This window comes from Lytechinus variegatus, chromosome 16 (genome assembly GCF_018143015.1).
Source record: "Lytechinus variegatus isolate NC3 chromosome 16, Lvar_3.0, whole genome shotgun sequence".
NCBI lineage: Eukaryota > Metazoa > Echinodermata > Echinoidea > Temnopleuroida > Toxopneustidae > Lytechinus > Lytechinus variegatus.
This window is the reverse complement of record NC_054755.1, coordinates 25,248,156-25,269,554: the sequence shown is the minus strand read 5'-3', so window position 1 is coordinate 25,269,554 and position 21,399 is coordinate 25,248,156. Positions and strand designations below refer to the sequence as shown.

Genomic DNA, 21,399 nt, shown 5'->3' with positions numbered 1-21,399 from the left:
CGCATAAATTAGCATAATTAATGAGACATGAGATTTTTTGCAGAATTTGATGTTATAGATTTGTAGATAATGCCATGGGTAACGCGTGTGCCAATTTTCGTCGCGATCGCGCAATCAACGGCCGAGATCATAAGGGGGGGCTGAATCAGCCCCCCCCAGTCTTTTTAGGCGTCGAAATAGCCCAGTCTATTTAGGGTTAAGATGCAAAGGTATATCAACTTTCAGACCAAATCAAATCTGTTTTGAAAAGAGAGCTATAACAGTCACAAAAATATTGATCCACAACACCTATATCTATATTGTTGCTAGGCTGATAAAACCTTGTACCTCAAAATTTAAATATTTTGATGACAGCTCAGAAAAGCAAGTCCAGAGATATAACATAGACCTTTGTAGCAACTAACGCCTGGCAACCTTCTTTTGCCTCAAAAGAGTTCTTTACAGAAATCAAGACATTGTTTTCAGACAAAATGAGAATGCCAACACTGCTACATGTATATTTTGAAATAAAGCCTTTTCTTAAGCTTTCCACAAATTATGAGATACGGGGTGTTATCGGCCAAGCCATGAAATGCATATCAATGCTAGAGCATGGTTGGAGTACCTATCAGGTGCTCCAGAAAAAGCTGACCCCATCTTTCTGAGGGAATCCCGCTTCAGTGTATTATCATGTATTTATTCCTTCAATTCAACATGAACAACCCAACAGAGAATATGAGAAAGCTGCAGTGAAAGACACCGTACAGGTTTCTTGAAAAAGTATGCGGCACAAACTTTAGTTTTTAAAAGCATCTCATCTACATGTAAACTACATAGTACAACATATTCCTTTATTTAATTGTACCATTATTGCATTCTTCCAATATTGTAGTTGGCGGAGACACTCGTTACTCGATCATGATTAATATGCATACACATGCACAATTAATGAGCAATGACTGAAATATTCTGCCCTCAATATCTTTATTTTACCCCTTTCTGACGCTAAGCTACTAGTAATTAAGTCTGATTCTGGCAATATAAGTCATCTCTCTATACCAGCACAAATGCACATGTTTTTATTCATAATACTGGAGAAGTTGAGAGAATGAACAAAGTCAACATTCTAGCTAAATAATGAATAAATCCCTACATCTCTGTGCAGGAAAGGACTTGATCAAAATAAAACATTGATAGAATTGCACATTTTAATTACTGCAGGTATACTTTTTTTCATTGAAAAATCAATGTGATTATCCTACATGTACAATCTGGTTACATGCCTCTCATACTTTATAGAGTAATGTACTACAAAATAGGGTAATGTACATGTACTCTAACAGATTGCCTGAACAAGATTCCTCAACAAGACGTGATACAAAAGACTAAATAAGAAAATTCAAAGACAGATGTAATGATTAAGTGATATGCTTAAATTAGACTTCAGTGTGTGAAGCATACACTCTCCACTTGCATACATGTATACCCCCTGTAAATTTTATACCACTAATTTTCACTTGCAATGTCAGGCAAGCATCTTTAGTCGAGTAATAATATATCTTTTTTTTTAGTCAGTCCAATGGAAGTGATTCCATTGTTTATTACCAAATTGAATCTCTTTGGCATTTTAAACAGACTGAAACCCCGAGATAACATGTAAACATCTTCCAATCCCTAATACTATTACCCCCTATATGATAATACATAAGCCTATCTATTTCAATAATCTAGATTAATTAGTCAATCTTGATTCTTTGACTGGTCATTCTGTAGATGATGGAGTCACCGGGATCCATGTTACCCAGCATCATGGCGACGACCACGACTGCGATCACCAGGATGATGCCCATCCAGAGGAAAATGTTGAAGAAGACTGGGAAGGTCTCGTCGTAGTACGGTGCCACGTTCAGTGCCGACGGTGTGATGTTGGCGACCGGGGCTGGGGTGGGCCCAGCAGTGGTAGCCTGTTGAGATATACATGTAGATGGAAAAGATGAATTAACTACAGATGTAAATATGAATTAATTAGGCTCATCAGGAACATATCACAAAATGAAATCCTCTTATGGAATCTCATCACCAATGGTGAAATCTGATGTTTCTTTGATTATCATCTTTTTTTATTTTCAGTTGCTCATGGGGTTGGATATATCTATAAGGGTGTGATGAGATGGAAATCTTGCAGCAGTGATAAAAATAAATTGAATGCACCCTGCAAAAGACACATGTACATTTAGATATAAACTAATTAATAAGACTTGATTAACGATAAAGTCAACAGTCACCTCTGCGCATCAAGAACCTTTGACAAACATCCTGAATGAAATACATATCTGAACTTGGCATACATTACTGTCAAATGCAATTTCCGCCTCTTTTTTTTAAGGGAATCATAATTCATTAACAAGTATACGTATTAAGATCTTTCTTTCACTTCTGCGGAGTCTGGTCCTGCTAAATATGTCGAGAAGTAGGCAGGCAAGCTGGGGGTATCATAACAGATGGGCAAAATGAGAGAAAAAACAAAAAGTTAAAGTTGAGTACTGAATTCTTTATACCACGATCTGCACAATAGGGGTCCGTTTCTGCAATATTGATAAATGAAAAGGACAAAAAAGAGTGTCATTTCTGGCAGATATGCATGAAGGCTCGATTTCATCATCACATGCTGATGCATGTCGGGTCATCGACACGGTGGTCTCGAAGTCCAGTCAGCCTGGTTTGACTTCTAGTTGACTTGCTAGTGCCCTTTGGAAGATGTTTAGTATCCTTAATTAAAGGCCTGGTCACACCGCCCGAGCGTTGTTGGAGTGGTAGGGTAAGAGGGTCGAATTTCGCTCACAAAATTGGGGAAAAAAACAAAAACAAAAACAAAAAAAAAACAATAAAAAATGGTGAACGGTAGCGAGCGGTGATGATTTTTTTTCTCTCCGCTCCACGACCGCTCCAACAACGCTCGGGCAGTGTGACCAGGCCTTTAGACCCTGTCACATCATTCTGTGCAAACCTTGCATGTGATGTTTCCTGCATTGACAGTATCTTGCTAGCATTTTAAGTAGGTCCATGTTCATACTCATTTGCCTGCAGAAGCACATGCAAGTCTGATTTGCACGCAGAAAAGTTTTGAACACGCTCTAAACGTTGTTGCAGCCAGGAGAGTTGCGGGAAATCCCCCGATGTGACAGAGCCTTTACTAAAGTGCCTTATAGAGAACCCAAATCGATTGCAGTCTTCTGGTTATTTATTCACTTTGTCCCTTGCATCATCACTGTTGCAGTCGGGTAGAAATATTCATATCTGAGATACCAAAGTTACTCTCTGTCTGACCAACCCTACATTAATAATAATACCCCACCATAATTTATCGTAAACTTCTTTTTTAACTGGTTACAAGTCACAGTCAGTTTCCATCCTTAATCCATCCAATTCACCCTATTGATGTACTATTCATGTAATTTTCATTTGTAATTCACATCATTCTCATCTCATTCTAAGAAATGAATTTATTAAATGGAAAAATAATTACAAAATACGAAGGCAATGCATGCCAGTTTTTCACATCAAAAAGACAAATGAATCATACAATTTGTTATAGAAATAGTGTTACTGTACACTACTTTCATCTGGCGATATCATTGGATGGTACCAAAACCCAGCAAATACATGTACTGTACTTCGTTGAATATAAAAGAAAACAAAATAATGTAGGATTTGTAGAGCGCATGTATCAACATTGTTAGGTGCTCAAGGCGCTCCTATATTACCCCGGCTAAGCTAGTCTACCGATTCCGGTGCTCACAGCTTTTTGAGGAATTACTTCCTGTCGCTACCCATTTAGCTCACCTGCGTTGAGTGCAGCACAATGTGGGATAACTTCTTGCTAAAGGAAATGCGCCATGGCAGGGAAACGAACCCACATCCCTCAGATTGAAGGATGAGTGTCTTAACCACTAGACCACGCGCTCCCAAAACAGGGTTTAAACAGGGATTCCACTTACAGTTTGAATTTCGAATCAGAATCTGTCGGAAATATGCCATCCACATTGAAAGGTGAAGCCTTGGTTGACAATGTTCTTGTGGGTTTTTTTTTTTACAATACTTTCTTTACTTTATAAAAATATTATATATTTTCAACATCTTTTTTTTTTTCAAACAATACTTACTGGATTAACCTTGGTGGTAGTTGGAGCATTAGTAGTTGTTGAATCTGTAGACTGTAAGATCATTGGAAAAATATCATGGGTATTTGTATGGGTTGGTAAATTAAATAAATAAACTGTGTGTATATGGTCCGAAATTCAATCTCTATGGCATGTAGTTAGAAATAAATGTGTGCAGTCACATTAAAACATATAGTCGCTGGGATGTTCACAAACTTTTAATCTCAAAATGAGAAAAGTCTGAAGGTCGCTCAGAAAAAGCTTGATTTTAGAGTTTTGACGTAAGAACCAACCCTCTTTTGCCTAGTAAGATTTCTCTCGATGAATAAGGAGACTGTTAATAAGATAATCAGAGTTGGCCACCATTGCCATATTTCTAGATTTAACAAAAAAATAGTCTTAATCTGAGCCACCCTAAAAACATTCAATGTTGAGATATGTTTTTAAAAACACTAACAATAATCCAACACTCAGCAATCATATGGAAAAAAAGTTGAAAAAGAAATCAGGAAGAATGAAGTGGATAAAAAAAACCCATTATGAATGTAGATTAAATTTCCAAATGAATTGGTTAGAATGCAAATATGCCATGATAGTAAATAAACCACTTACAATCATTTTGACATGGAAAATAATATGAAAAAAAGAAATTTAGAATAGATGATGATTAGAAGGATGATTATTGATAAGATGTCTTTGATAAAAAATAATCATAATGATAATAGGTATTTATATAGCGCCATCTATCTAGAAATATTCTACTCCGAGGTGCACATGAAAAGAAAGAATGAGAAAGTTTGGATGAGTGTCAAAAAGCCAATAACTAATACTGTTAGAAAAGATAAGACTTCAGTTTAGATTTGAAGGTCTCCAGTGATGGTATAATTCTTAAATTTAACGGCAAATTATTCCAGAGAGAAGATGCTGAGGCAGGGAAAGCTCGCGCACCATATGCTACTTTGTCTTGGGAGTCTTAAGAAGTTGCTGGTGTGATGATCACTTTGAATTTACATCACACATACATGTAATCTCTAAGAGAAGATGTTGTTTCAGCCCACTACATGCAATACAAGTGACAACCTTACATTTATTGGAACTTTATATACAGTGTAGTATACAAATTGCCAACGCACTATTTCAACGTTCAATTTTTCGAACATTTAGTCCAGTAGATATGTGAAAAAGATGCTGGAATCTAGCAGAAAGTGTGAAATTTTGCATACAGGAGTATTTTGGGGCACTGATCTCAAAATAAAACAAGTGGAATGCCTCTGGCCGTCTCACCTGCATCACGCGGTTCAATATAGCAGCAGTGCTGACTTTGCATACTACTCTGACTCGCACAAGATGTTCAGTGATACATGGTTACTCTTATGTCCTCTTTTTATGAACTAGACCAATAAACTTACAGAGATATGATGGTTATTCAACAAAAAACCCCAACATGGCCAAAGTTCATTGACCTTACATGACCTTTGACCTTGATCATGTGACCTGAAACTGGAACAGGATGTTCAGTGATACTTGATTACTCTTATGTACAAGTTTCATGAATCAGATCCATAAACTTTCAAAGTTATGATGGTAATTCAACAGATATCCCCGATTCGGCCAAAGTTCATTGACCCTAAATGACCTTTGACCTTAATCATGAGACCTGAAACTTGCACAAAATGTTCAGTGATGCTTGATTACTATTATGTCCAAGTTTCATGAATCAGATCCATAAACTTTCAAAGTTATGATGGGAATTCAACAGATATCCCCAATTCGGCCAAAGTTCATTGACCCTAAATGACCTTTGACCTTGATCATGTGACCTGAAACTTGCACAAAATGTTCAGTAATGCTTGATTACTATTATGTCCAAGTTTCATGAATCAGATCCATAAACTTTCAAAGTTATGATGGGAATTCAACAGATATCCCCAATTCGTCCAAAGTTCATTGACCCTAAATGACCTTTGACCTTGGTCATGTGACGTGAAACTCATGCAGGATGTTCATTGATACTTGATTAACCTTATGTCCAAGTTTCATGAACTAGGTCCATATATTTTCTAAGTTATGATGACATTTCAAAAACTTAACCTCAGGTTAAGATTGCGATGTTGATTCCTCCAACATGGTCTAAGTTCATTGACCCTAAATGACCTTTGACCTTGGTCATGTGACATGAAACTCTAATAGGATGTTCAGTAATACTTGATTAACCTTATGGCTAAGTTTTATTAACTAGGTCCATATACTTTCTAAGTTATGATGTCATTTCAAAAACTTAACCTCAGGTTAAGATTTGATGTTGACGCCGCCGCCGCCGCCGCCGTCGCCGTCGGAAAAGCGGCGCCTATAGTCTCACTTGCTTCGCAGGTGAGACAAAAATTGAAATCCAAGATGGTCGCCATAATATATTATTGCAATCATTTTCCTGAGTTTTATATGAACTGCAGTATTGAAATTTGGTACATAGGCATAATTTGGGATGCTGATTTCAAATATTGCTGTCCCCAAGTGATATGACAATAGGGTTGGCCGACATTTTGAAATCCAAAAAGGCCGCCATGAAAAACCATTGATGTATTTTCTTGAGTTTTACATGAAATGTGACACTGAAATTTGGTATGTTGGTATTTTTTTGGCAGGCACTGATTTCAAATATTGCCGCCCCCCAGCAATTTGACCACTTGGTCGGCGGAAAAATGGCCGCCATCTTGAAATCCAAGATGGCCGCCATGATATATCATTGCAATCATTTTCTCAAGTTTTATATGAAGTGCGCTATTGAAATTCGGCATACATGTACAGGCTTAATTCGGGGTGCCGATTTCAAATATTGCCGGCCCCAAGTGATTTAACCATCGGGTTGGCCGCCATTTTTGGCGTATGCAATTATTAAAGATCTGTACAATTATGTACAATTTGTAAAATCTCACGAGATATCAAAGAGCTACATTGGCTCAAATTAAAAAAGTTAAAACAAGTTATGATGTACATACATGTTATGAATGAAACAAGAAGAAAAGAATAAACATGTAGACTGAAAAAAACATGCTTTACATCAGTGCAAAATAATCCTGATTTCCAATTTATAATCTGTGGAAAAATGCATGAAAAGGTGAATTATGGAAACAAACAAATAGGAATAAATTGTACTAAAACTACAGTTTAATGGAATGCATTAATGTAAGACACAAAGTAACACATGTAGAAATAAACATAGTCATCATGGCAACTGTGCAATGAACTGCCACCTAATATATATATATAAATTGAAAAATAAACTGATGTGATTAAAAAAGACCATGCAAACAAATCACAATTGATGAAAAGCTGAATAATAAAAAGAAAATTAACAGAGAGAAGAAATCACAATAATAAAAATGTATAGAAAAAACATATGCAAAGTAGCCGAAAGAAGAGGTGTGTTCTGCAGGAATATAAATGAAAATAAAGGTATCATGTATGTGAAAACAAAAATCATATAAAAGAGACAGAAATACCGCAAGCAAACTTTTAAAAAGCACACAGTGTTAGAAGCACAATTTGGATTGTGTTTCCACTCCCCAAAACCTATACTAAGTTTACACAAATAATCCAGATCACAATATTGACAGCGCAACACCCTGTGAGTAATTATTCAGCACCATCTTTGTTTTATTTCTGGTGCAATACTCATGTGAAAGTTGACCGAATACCAACACCAAAGGGTCAACACTGAACATGAAATCTCCCATTGATGCACTATGCATCAGGGCTTGAAACGATGTTCTGTATTAAAAACCGAGTGAAAACTGCACAGTACTGTACATCAAAATATAAACTTAGAGTCATGATTAAACACCAATGTGCACATGATTCTTAACATGTAATATGATTGACGGATAAGTGCATGATCTGACCAATGAGGTGATGTGATATAAAGTGAATGCAACTGGAATTCAAGTGACTAATGAGTCACTGTTAGACACTCCACAGATCTTTGCTGATTAAAATTATCGTTGTAACAAACAAAATCTGAATGCAAAGTTTATGATCTGTCAAAAATGAGAAAGGTTAGAGCAAATCCACTCCCACTAATGATAAAAAAGAAAAAAAATATCAGGGTAACTCATTTAGCACAAGAATAGGTTCCCAATTGTGCTTTAAGTTATGTGTTGCTTTTTGACAAGTTTATGAAACACTCCCATGGCAGTCAATTGTGAAAGCTGCTATACATGCTCTTGGTGCCAGTAAAAAAGGGATCAATTTATAAAGTTTGCAGGTTATGAATGCACATAGTGAGTGATATTCAGAGCCATCAATAGTAAACCATTCCTGACCAATCACCAATGAACTTGATTGAACTTACCTGCATGAGGGATCGTCCCTGTCTGTGCATGAATGCTTCCATTGGAACAGTAGCCACGCCCATAAACAGATCCTCACCGTAAAGCTCTATCATCTCACGTCCCCACTGTTTGGAATTGACCATAGAATATCAATTGAATGTTTCTAATACATCATAAACAAATTCAAACTGTATTTCATTACGCTTCCAAGCTTTTAAAAGAAAGTTCATATGCACACTAACGACGTCATAAACAAATTGAAAATGTCATACACAGACGATTCATCTAACCTTTCATAAAGCAACTTGTCCACAAACAGGCTGCAAATGTAACAATTTTTGTAGACACATTCCTTTTGGCATTTTTTATGTGCAGGTGTCTATAAATTTGACAGTAATATTGTGGTGTTGGTATCAGAGCTGTACATGTAATATAGAACTGCATAAATTAGAAGATACATAAATTTGGTGGCCTGAACTTCTACAGGAATATATGTCTCTGGTAAAATATCCCTTTAAGCAGTGTAATTCATAGTATCAATGAAATATTAGGTCCCCTCCCCCATTTTTGGAACCCTAAATTAAGATCTCTATGTGATTTACCTGTTGGATACAGTCAACTAGAACATTCATTGCATCAATGCTGAGTCTGGTTTATATTCAGTGTGCAGAGCCCTAAACACCAAGAGCTCAAATGAGTAGACATCTGAACATTCTCTCTTGCCCAACTGTTTTTTCTAGTTGAATTTCACCCTCAATCCATTAAAATATTTATGATGGCCCCTCTGGAACCAAAAACTAAGAATCCTATGTGATTTAGCTGTTGGATAAAGTCAACTAGAACGTTCATTGCATCAATACCGAGTCTGGTTTACATTTTGTGTGCTGAGGCCTAAATGCCAAGAGCTCAAATGAGTAGACATCTGAACATTCTCTCTCGCCCAACTGTTTTTTCTAGTTGAATTTCACCCTCCATCCATTAAAATATTTATGATGGCCCCTCTGGAACCCAAAACTAAGAATCCTATGTGATTTAGCTGTTAGATAAAGTCAACTAGAACGTTCATTGCATCAATGCCGAGTCTGGTTTACATTTTGTGTGCAGAGGCCTAAACGCCAAGAGCTCAAATGAGTAGACATCTGAACATTCTCTCTCGCCCAACTGTTTTTTTCTATTTAAATTTCACTCTCCTTCCAGCCGAATATTACAATGACCCCCCTTTCTCTGGTACCCAAACCTCAGATCTCTATGTGAGTTACCTCAGCTAGAACGTTCATAGCATCAATGATCTACATGGTCCATACTCAGACTGAAGAGAACTGAATCCTGACAGCTCAAAAGAGTACCTAGGTATATGGGCATCCCAAACCCCCTCCCCTCTGGAACCTCAAACTGAGATCTAAAGGTAAGTAAACTGCTTGGATAAAGTCAGCTAGCATGTTCATAGCATCAACGACCTACAAAGTCCATACTCAGACCTGAATCCTGAGATTAAAACCTGAGAACTGAATCCTGACAGCTCAAAGAAGCAGGTATCTGGCCCCCCCTTCCCCCTCTGGAACCTCAAACTGAGATCTAAAGGTAAGTTACCTGCTGGATAAAGTCAGCTAGAACATTCATAGCATCAACGACCTGAGCCGAGTCTGATCCATACTCAGACTGCAGAGCCCTGAACCCTGACAGCTCAAAGGAGTAGATGTCTGGCACATTATCATCAACAACAGCCCTGTTTTCCTTCAGCTATGAGAGAGAAAGCAAGAGAAATAAGAGATTAAAATTTTGGGGTGCTAGCAAGAGGGAGTACAGATGTGCATGGATATTCGCATACATTTCAATCTAAATGATGAACATGTGGTTGTGTGCGTGAACCTGATTTCATTATACTAATTTCATCTATACACATCTTGAAACCAGGGATGCCACTTGGTCACCTAAAAAAATGAAACCTATCGCAAAGGGTAAAATATGTGCAGAAAGCACACAATACGAGCGTGAAGCAAGAATTCCCTGCAGAAGGGGTTGGGCCTCTTCAAGGGCCCTGGAAACTATCTAATACAATCTTTGCCTTATTATGGACCATTTCAAAATGTTTTTAACACCTTGGTTACTTTTTCAGCATCATATATTCTTGAAAGCAATTCCACTTCATAAATTAAGCCTTTCTAAATTTCACTGAAACCCCAAAAGTAATTGAAAAAAAGAAGAATATTTTTGAACTCTTATTTCTATAATCACATGTTTACAGAGTTAATCTCCAAAGTAACCCCTTCCCCCTCAAAAACAGACACATACATTGATGAAAATAAAGATCAGGGAAAGACAAAGACATTAACTAATATCAACACAAAAGTCATCAGGATCTAACGTGTGTTTGCTGTACCTTTAGTAAGACTTCCTGCATTATCTGAAGCTCACTAAAGAAGTTCACATCGGACTGGTGAGTCAGGTTTAGGGTCAAAGGTGAAAGTTGAAGGGTCACGGATGTACTTCCTTTCAGCAGAGGCATCATCCTGTCTAGCCTGAGTGGAGGAAGACCCTCAAAAAGCTTTGGGAACTCTTCTGGTGACCGAATGAACTGCAATGATAACAGGCAAAATTTTGCTTGCAAAGTCAAATGAGCAAGGAAATACATCATTACAGTATATAGGTCAGCTTTTCTTCTTCATTTCGATACCAAATATGACTCATTGAATCCCTGAGCAAGGAGAGTTTGATATGTCAACATCAAGCTGAACAGAAAAGTTGGTCAAGATTTGTTCTGGATGCACACACATTTATCCAAAATGGTCGGCTCACTAGCATTTATAAACTACAGGTGTATACTGATCTTTTTTACGTTTTGTTGTTTCTTTCAACATTATTGAAAATGGGTGCAATCCGATGCAGATTCAAACAGAAATTTCTGAGAAAATTCTTTATGTTAGGTCTCGATTTTCATTAGTTTAAATCTGACTTGTATGACTTACCCATATGGTATTTGGTCTCTAATCAAAAAAAGAGATTTCGTTCATAAAAAAAAAACAAACAAATATGAACCAAAACATGGTTAATTAATTATTTTGATATGTATCCCTGAAAATGGATTTCCTTTTTTATGGGACGTGCTGTATTTAATGTCAATGTACATGGCCATACCTCAGCACCTGCCACAAGTTCAACTGAAACAGGCTTGCTTTTCCCATACATGTTGATAATATTATCCTTTACAGAGTCGAGAGTTAGACTACCAGGTTGAACCTGAAAATGAAAATAAGAAGAAAAAATAATAATAAAACAGCAAATACCATTATGAAAATATCAATTGTGGTAAAAAACATGAAGCAAAGATATTGGATGGTTGGGGAAATGATTATCTGTGAAAAAAAACAAAAACAAAACAAAAACATTTACAGTTATGGAGTGATAGGAAGTGCATTTTCAAGCAGAAAAGTATACAATATACATGTATTGATACAGCTGTAGATAAATTTGTATGCAAGAAAATTTGATTTTCTGAAGAAGAAATAGTCAGATTTGAACTTTTCTTCCGTTGTTACTTGAAATTCTTTAATCAGAACATCTAGGTTAGCAAGAAGAGTGAGAGATCTGAAACAGAGTGAGGCACCACGGTGTTTGATGGTACAGTTTATCACCACTGGTGACTGATAGCATTATCAGTGGCAAGTGGTAATACATGTAGATCACCAATTGTTACAACTGTCTGACAGCTTGTTTACCGCAGGGAAGATTGCCACTTGCAATCAATGAATATTCAGACTACAGATTAATGTATGCTATAGGCAGGGGCAGGGTGATGTCACATCCGCTTAAAGGAGAAGTTCACCCTGACAAAAAGTTTATTGTAAAAATAGCAGAAAAAATAATAAAAAATATTGCCGAAGGTTTGAGAAAAATTCATCAAATAATTAAAAAGTTATTAGAATTTCAATTATTTGATTTGTGACGTCATATGCGAGCAGCATTCCTACATAGCGAATGATAAAAAATCAATGAAATGTCATTTTCTCAGAAAATTGTAAATGGTTTTCACTGTAACTTTTGTATATCAATAGACAAATCATTTCACACCCGATCATGATAAGAAAACAAAATTAAGTCATCAGGAACCATACAAAATTTGAAATTCATGCATTTTATATTACATAACACATGGGGCAGCTGCTCGTTTATGACGTCACAAATCCAAAATTTTGAACTCTAATAACTTTCTTACTCTTTAACGGATTTTCCTCAAACCTTCACCAATATTTTTTACAATTTTTTCTGCTATTTCTACAACAAAGTTTTCTTCAGGGTGAACTTCCCCTTTAACAACGACCGCACTGACCTTAGTGTGATGAAAGCAAAGTATAAGAAACGCAATGAAATAACGTCAGAAACAGCACTGAAAATTCCAGAAAGATTTGTAAACTTCCACATAACAAAATGGGTAAACTGGATTATTCTGACGTTTGACACAAAGTATGAATGCGATGTTTGTGTATTTTGCATTGTAGGCATGCCAAAACTCTGTGCTGCAGTTCAGGTCGCTAGTGCACCTTTCTCATCCGCCAATCAGTTGCTACGGCTTGAGATTAAAAATGCCCGTATGTTCGCCCCGGCCTATATTGAGTGCCGATTGGATGGGTGACCAATTGCAACTACAGTTAACTGTGTGGGATGTTATGTACATCCCAAGCAATTTTTTCATGATGCATAATTTATGTTTATCTGATGTATGTCACAATGAAAAATATACATTGTGGTTTGTAACACACGATGAGGTGTTTATGTATAAAACATACAGTATCACAAGTGGCGATAACCTGTGAATAAAGTGTTACTGATTGCCACTAGTCACTGATAGTGCTACCAATGACGAGGTGATAACATATGTAGCTGAAAGGGTTGATTCGAGTCCTTAGTAGCATACCTGTTTTATAGGAATGGATTGAAGAGCTGATGGTTTGAGGGCATCTGTGCCTTGAATCTCTTCTACAGTGATTAAGACACCAGCTTTGGGTCTTCTGAAGATACTTCCAGCTGACATCCCATGCCATGATAAAGGCTAATACAGAAAGAGATACAGATGATAATTAAAAGTTTTATAGTTAAAGTGCTAATCTTCATCTTATGCCTGGGTCTGTAGCATATAGTGTCTTTGCTGCTCAAAGTTAAATTTCAACAAAACTTTGATCTTGATTAGTTGTTGAGCATTGTTACCATGGTACAATATAGTTACTATTGGACAGGAAAGTACCTATTTTACGTCGCTTTCAAGCAACAGGGAACTGAGCTGATAATCAAAAAACATTACTGGAGGGGAGGGGGTATTTCACAAAGACTTACCTGTGTGACGTTAGAGTTACACTTAAAATTTCATTGCATGTGGCAAGGGCGTGCACTCATTCACACTAAATAACATGTGCGCATTAGTATTAAAAAAACAAAGAGGGTTTTAGGCTTAATAAAAAGAATATGAGGCATACCTTCCTAACAGGTTTGTTCTCTATCATGAGCACATCAGGAAGTGTGCATGAAATTAATGCATCATTTAAAACTAATAAATTTGTTATCATTTGATAGTACTGTTGGGAGAAATAATTTAGGTGTAATATTTTCATCATGTTTTATTCAAATCATACATTTATTGTATTATTTATGCTATGTATAAAGATATAGTAGTTTGTTATGTTTTATGATAAAAAGAATATGAAATAAATATACATGTACATGTATTTTGTTAAAAGAAAAATTAATCTCACCTTTGAACTTGAAAATCCTAAAGCTAATTGGAATAAATCTGGGACTTCATTGGCATTGATAGGACCTTCATCTGTTTTAACTTTGAGGTATTCTGGTACATGGGCTAGTAGAAACCTTCCTTCACCTAATACTGGGCAAAAAAGGGAGAAAAAAAGGTCATTCAAAAAAACAAACTGTAAGGCTACAATGTACAGTACATGTACAGTAGTACATTGCACAAAAAAGTAAAGTATTGAGTGTACAATGTAGATCAGAGTCTAAAAAGTCCACCCCCCCAAAAAAAAACAGAGTTGATTTTAATAAAAAGAAAAATCAAACAAACATAATGCTGAAAGTTTCATAAAAATTGGATGCAAAATGAGAAAGTTATGACATTTCAAAGTTTGTTTGAGCTTAATTTCATATAACAGTTACTGCTGTATGCACATCCTGGTCAGTACACATACGCATGTTAAGGGGATTGATGACATCACCCACTCACTATTTCTTTAGGCCTACAGTATATGAAATATATTAATTTTTATCCTCATTGTCTTGTGAAAAGTTTTATTCCACCCTGAACTTACAATTCTTTATTAACGTTTTGTTGTTTAATCGAGAGGGTCCTAATCAGGTCTGCAAAAATTGAGATATTGTATAATGAAGAAAAAAAATATGAGTGACATCATCAACTCTCTATATTTACTGAGTGATGCATATAATTATCTTTTTTTAAATAAGCAACATTCTATAACTTTTTTATTTGACATCCCATTTTTATGAAATTAGTGATTTTCTTCTCGTTATCAATTTTTTTTTCTGGCATAGACACACACACACAAATAAAACATACTTTTAGCATTTATTTTTTAATGACAAAATGCCGTGCCCCAAATGTTTAGATTTATTTTTTGATGATTGGAAATTTTTATTTCAACTTTACTATTAAAAAATTATGAAGCAGGAGAAGGAGAAAAGCTGAGTCAATGTTCTTGTACATTTTAGTACACATAAATGTAACCATACTGATATTTAAATTAAGTATTAGTATACAGTATTACAAAACTATTATTCAAAAGGAAACTGAACATTCTTTTGTTTGGTGTCATTTCCTACAGATATGACAAAGATCCAGCTCCAATCCAAGACCAATGCCACTAGATGCACACTGAATTCTACAGCAGTGTTAAATGAATAATACAGGAAATAATGCTAGTTTCACATTGACTACACATTTACCAACTCCAACTATTAATGCAATGAAAACATGTGGACTTGATCTATAAAACCGAATTCAATCAATATAGTTTGGAGTTTGAATATGAATTCCCTCAAAATGTCTCAGTCATAAATTTCTGATGAGGTAAATAAAAAAGTTTGGGGAAGGGGGCACTAAATACTGTACACGTAAATTATGCAAATTAAATGTTTTTAGGATTTCATTACCTTTTCCTGGACTTACTGTATACTGTACATGCATGTACAGTACACTCAATCAATGCTAAAACATTTTTTATGAATATAACATAGGTAGCGTAGTGAAAAATATTGTAACCTCATTCTTTCAATTCGTATTTATACTTTTTAAATATCAATATCGCCATTTGAAACAGAGGGTCGTGGGTTCGAATCCCAGCCATGGCGTAATTTCCTTCAGCAAGAAACTGATCCACAATGTGCTGCACTCAACCCAGGTGAGGTAAATGGGTACCGGTAGGAAGTAATTCCTTAAAAAGCTGTGTGCGCTATGAACGCCTAGCTTAGCCGGGTAATATAGGAGCGCCTTGAGCACCAAACAGGGTGGATATGTGCGCAATATAAATACCCTATATTATTATTATTTCAGAAGGTGAAAAATAAATACCAATAGGCCTACATGTACAAGTACTCTCTCAGTTGTGAGGAAAAAACTTATTATGGTCATACTATCATTATTCACTCGATCTTTAACAGCAAGTTTAAATGTAGCTTCAAATGTCCTGCAATTTTATGAAAAATAATTAAATGAATTCATCCCGTTAGTGAAAAGTATTCTAATATTCATTACAACTGAATCAAAACGTGCCAGAAGTTTTCAAAGTGGATTTTTAAAATACATGCATTTTGTGTGGAATTCTTATTTTGCATTTTTTATAATCACTTTAGAAACATGTTTAGTTTTTGTTTATTTTACACATGTATTTGATCATTGCGTTCCCTACATGTACTAAAAGGAGTGGGCTATACATGTACATGGCTCAAAAATACTTTTTTTGGTCATTTTTATACGGCAACAGTTTTTATCTAGATTCCTTGTCATGTATCTCAACATGAAATGACAATATTTTTTGTCGCGGGTCTGAGAAAAAAGTGTGCCGGGCCAAAATCCAAAATGGCCACCAAAACCCCCCAAAATCATAGTTTTGGCTACAACTTCTCTATTTCGTGTGTTTTTTTCTCTGGTTTTGGTGTCTATTCATATGTTTTGGGGAGCATGCAATTTGTTTTACCTGTAATTAGTACATAAAAACCATTATTTGTAGAGTTAAAAGGTGCTTTTCCCCTAAATTTACACATTTTTAGACCCCCTTTTCAGCCAAAAATTAGGTTTCAACGTCTCGTGGTTCTTGAATATTGGATGATACAAGCTCTGCAATAGCAAGTAGTTTCATATAGCTATATTATATTCCTCTACTTTGGGTTTTACGGATATTTGCAAAAGTAATATTTAATAAAAATAGAACTCTGTAGGGGCTATACAGTATACATTTTATTACATTGTATTGTACTTACTGCAGCATACTAAATGTATGTCCATGCATTGACCACCATAACACGATCTGTATGTAAACTACATGTACATGTATAGTGTCATAGAAATGAGCCAAATACTGAGAAATTAAAGATAATGTATATTTTGTCTCAGAAGTTGAAGACATGTTTTGTCAATTATGCTCATTCAGGGGGTGAAGAAAAGAAAATATTAACAATGAATTATAGTCAACCCCACATTATGGCACTATGTCTATTCTGATTACATGTACATAATATGGTAACTTGCATGCATGGAATCCTTGATTCTGATTGGCCGTTGAACAGTGTTACCTTGGTAATTACCTGACCCCATAGACATAGGGTTAGACCACCAGGTAAAAACAAGCCTCCAAATGAAGAAGATATGGCTAAAGCCTGCTAAAAATGTGATGTACATGTACATACACATGTACATGTACTACACGTACATGATTCTTATGTGCAATTTACATTACATCATGTACATCAGCTATTAAGCAATCAAATTCACAAGTCACTATCTACATGTAATTCTAAACCTCAGGAGCTCACTTCAACTATGACACTATAGTTTATACATACATGTACATGCAGGACTTGTTATGTCATGGTGGTCAATGCATGGATAGATGCAGTGTAGAGTATTACAATGTACATGTACATGTACAGTACATGTATACCGTACAGCCCCTATGGATAAATGACATTTTATTTTATTTGATAAGATGTATTTCGCAAATATCCTTCAACCCCAGTATTGGAATTAAAGCAGTATAGCTATAAACAGTTGCTTACTACTGGTCAACTGTTATCATCTAATATCCAAGAACCACAAGACAATGGAACCTAATTTGGGGCTAAAAACAGGGTCTAAAAATTAGAAAATTTCAGTAAAATCAACTCTTAACTCTACAAATAATTGTTTAAAAGTACTAATTTTAGGTAAAACAAATTGCCTGCCCCAAAAAACATATGAACATAATAGACACCAAAACCAGAGAAAAAGACCACCAAATAAAGGTGTGGCCAAAACTGTGATTTTGGAGGGGGGGGGGTTTGGCGGCCATTTTGGATTTTGGCGTGGCACACTTTTTTTCGGACCTGAGACAAAAAATATTGTTAGTTCATGTTGAGATAAGGTAAAAGGAATACAAAAAAACTGTTGCCACAGTAAAACAAAAAATCACCCATTTACATGTGGTCATGCGTCATGAGCTCGCCCCCCAAAAAGGGTGGTGCTGTTACACATTTTGGCTTCATACTATAGTCATTCTTAATTATTTTCAAAACCATAGAGGCTATTCCAACAAATTTAGTATCATTTTATAGCTATAATGTAATAGCCTGGAAAGTTTCATTGCTGTAGACTTTATAGAACTTGAGTTTAATATAGCTCTCAAAAGTCGGGACACCAGAGGTGATGAGGGGTGGTGCCGGAAGCGGCGTCTCAAAGCAGTATTGGAGTGGAGCCTGCACGAAGATCGCTTGAAGTTAAAGTACATGTAGTGATGTACCTGACCCTTGTTCATTTGTTGTGCCTCTCATTTTCACTCAGTCTCACTTAGCCAGGCGGCTTCTTGAGAGTAAAAGTCATTTACTGACGTACATGTACAGTAGGCTTACTCTCAATGAAGGCAGGTCTTCCTTCTCATTCACCTACACGAAGACGCCAAAACCTGAAACTTTCAACCCCAAGATTTCTACTTTCCTTCTAAAAGATCTCGTCCTTAATCATGTACATGGGATAAAACTTCATTTCCGACATTTCTACGCTCTCATTATTATTCTTGAACAAGAATTCATCAAAAAAAGAGAAAAATATTGTGAAAAGACAGAAGAGACTTGCCCGATGTTTAAGCCGCCATCTTGTTTCCTATTATTCTTCGCCAACGTTACAGACGCATGCATCGGGTAACATTGGCGAAGCAGTATTGACGTTTACAGACGCGTGCGTCATGCCAACGTTACAGACGCGTGCGTCGGGTAACATTGGCGAAGAACAATAGGAAACAAGATGGCGGCGTAAACATCGGGCAAGTCTCTTCTGTCTCTTCACAATATTTTTCTCATTTTTTTATGAATTCTTGTTAAAAATAACGAGAGCGTAGAAATGTCGGAAATGAAATTTTATCCCATGCACATGATTTAGCCTTTTAGGGCTAGCCTAGATTTTTAGAAGGAAAGTAGAAATCTCAGGGGTGAACATGGTGAAAGTTTCTGGTTTTGGCATCCTCCGTCATGTCCGTGTAGGTGAATGAGAAGGAAGACCTGGCTTCATTGAGATGAGAGTAAGCCTACATGTACGTCAGTAAATGATTTTTACTCTCAACATGCTCAAGTCAAGAAGCCGCCTGGCTACTACTAGTCTCACTCTCACTCAGTTCTCTGACTCAGTCAGTCTTACTCAGTGAGTCTCACACACTCACAGTCATTACAAACTACTCACTGGAAAAACAAATTGATGATGCCTGGTTCCGTTTCTCAAGTCAAGATGATGGAAAAGAGAATCAATGTTAGTAATTGTTTATTTCAAATCATTAAGTAAAAAAAGGAGGGAGGTTGGCGCCGTGGCGCGGACCCGCAAGAATTCATCAGATCCACATCCAAAGCCCCACCGCGCCGCGCCCCGCGCCGCAGCTTCGGCGTCGTCGGTGGAGCAACTCGACTCCTCTGGCTGCAGAGAGTGAACGAAGAAAATTTAGTACGGTACTTTCTTTAAAAATATAAATTTCAAAAAGCGAATGAATGAAAAATTCGATTGCAAGAGTAATAAACCATGTTTTACTTACCATAGGTGCAAAGCAATGACAAACAAGTCACAAAAATAAATACAGTCATGGAAGTCGCCATCTTGACGGTGCGAATGAGTTCTGTAATGGTGTGCAGCACGCGCGGTAGCAACACAGAGAATCCCATAAGCTAAATCACGGGACTCCTGCGGCCCCGTACGCGTCCGTTCAGGCCTTATCACTGCGGCCCGGATGTAATTATTTCCCTACCCCCTTCCTTTTATATTCGGTGTGTCACTTTTTCTTTTTACTTAAGGCCCTACTATTTTTCATTTTTTGCACATGCAACACCGATAGCGCCTATTATGTGTCTCGGAAATAAGAACAAAGCAAAACAAAAACAAAATACAAAAAACAAACAAACAACAACAGAAAAAAATGAAGAAAAACACACATACAAACAGAAAATAAACAAACAGACAAACAACAGCATGCACTAAAAGAAAGAAAATAAGAAATTAAAGAAAGGGAGACAGAAAGGCTGAAGGAAAAAAGAGAGAAAGAAAGAACTTAAAGCAACAACGAACCAACAGCAGCAACAAACAAACAAACAAAAACAATCAAACAAACTCATCAGACCTACTAGATCATCTGAAATTACAGATGGTTCATAAGACATTCTAGTACGGAAATTTAAGTGTGCAAGAATAAAAAAGAAAATCTATTCAATATAAAGGCCTACAGTCTTTGAATTTCCATGATAAAAAATACCGTATAGTCCACCGATCGATGCGTCAAAATGTTCGTTGGCCCCCTCCTCCCGCCCCCTCGCCACCCCATTGGCCGGCCACCTTCCTCGCCTGTAAGAGTACCAAACTGTATAGTATCATTTATGTCCAATTGCGGTTGCTGATTACTCTAAACTATATTATTTATAATTTATTCAGGGAAGTGCATTAATTTCTTTGTTATTTTGCTAACTTTATTTCTCATGAAAAAATTCAACCCCCCCGGTTTGTCTAGCTGTGCCGCCCCCCTCCCTTGAGAGGCACTATTAAAAGTTTTAATGTAAAAATGGCATTAAAACAGAAGTGTGCCTCCCCCCTCCCCTTGAAAGTGAAGATTTTTTTTTCGTCTTTGTTTGCTTGTCATTTTTTTTTTCGTGGACGAAATACCCTTAATTTTTGGTTAAACTCCTTTCTTTTATTTTGCTTGTCAATTTTTTCCTCGGGAAAATGTGTCTCCTTTGGAAAATCCGGATCCGCCCCGATCTTATGAATAACCCCGCTGAGCTTTAATTTTTTTATTCAATATTTAAAAATAAAACATTTTAATCAGTTTTCTTATTAATGCTTTGGCCATCAATCTTGGACCATGAGTCTTCTTAATATAGCGCCATCTAGGTAGAACCCCGTCTTTACAAAAAAGTAAAAACAACAAAATAATAAAAAAAATACACCTGAAATTAATGTAGGCTAGTTTGAGAAAATTGCAGATTGAAAAAAAAATATTTATATGAATCCCCTTCCCATAACCAGGTAGTTTATAACAGAGTTCACTGCCTCTCGAATCAGCGTACAACCCCTTTGCCTTGGTTGTATCAATGTAAGTACTTGGACAATCTTGAAACTTAACCCTCCCTTTTCCCTCTATGAAAAAAACCATCATAAGGAGGAAGGAGGTCATTCCCATTCCCCCGGTGAGGCC

The 21,399-nt window shown here is 36.4% G+C and overlaps 1 protein-coding gene across 2 annotated transcripts; it reads right to left on the bottom strand.

Annotated features, from left to right (window-relative positions):
• Window positions 1-668: 668 nt before the first annotated feature.
• On the bottom strand, window positions 669-19,868 carry LOC121429807 (renin receptor-like). 2 transcript variants are annotated; one of them, XM_041627042.1, is made up of 9 exons: window positions 19,753-19,868; window positions 14,212-14,342; window positions 13,380-13,514; window positions 11,603-11,704; window positions 10,848-11,042; window positions 10,058-10,207; window positions 8,488-8,592; window positions 4,143-4,193; window positions 669-1,943 (listed from the first exon to the last, which is right to left on the bottom strand). In XM_041627042.1, exons 1-9 carry the CDS (start codon window positions 19,811-19,813, stop codon window positions 1,716-1,718), a joined length of 1,158 nt encoding a protein of 385 aa, XP_041482976.1. In that variant the 5' UTR covers window positions 19,814-19,868; the 3' UTR covers window positions 669-1,715. The 2 variants fall into 2 exon arrangements, with proteins under 2 accessions (XP_041482976.1, XP_041482977.1); XM_041627043.1 differs by lacking the exon at window positions 4,143-4,193.
• Window positions 19,869-21,399: the final 1,531 nt, after the last annotated feature.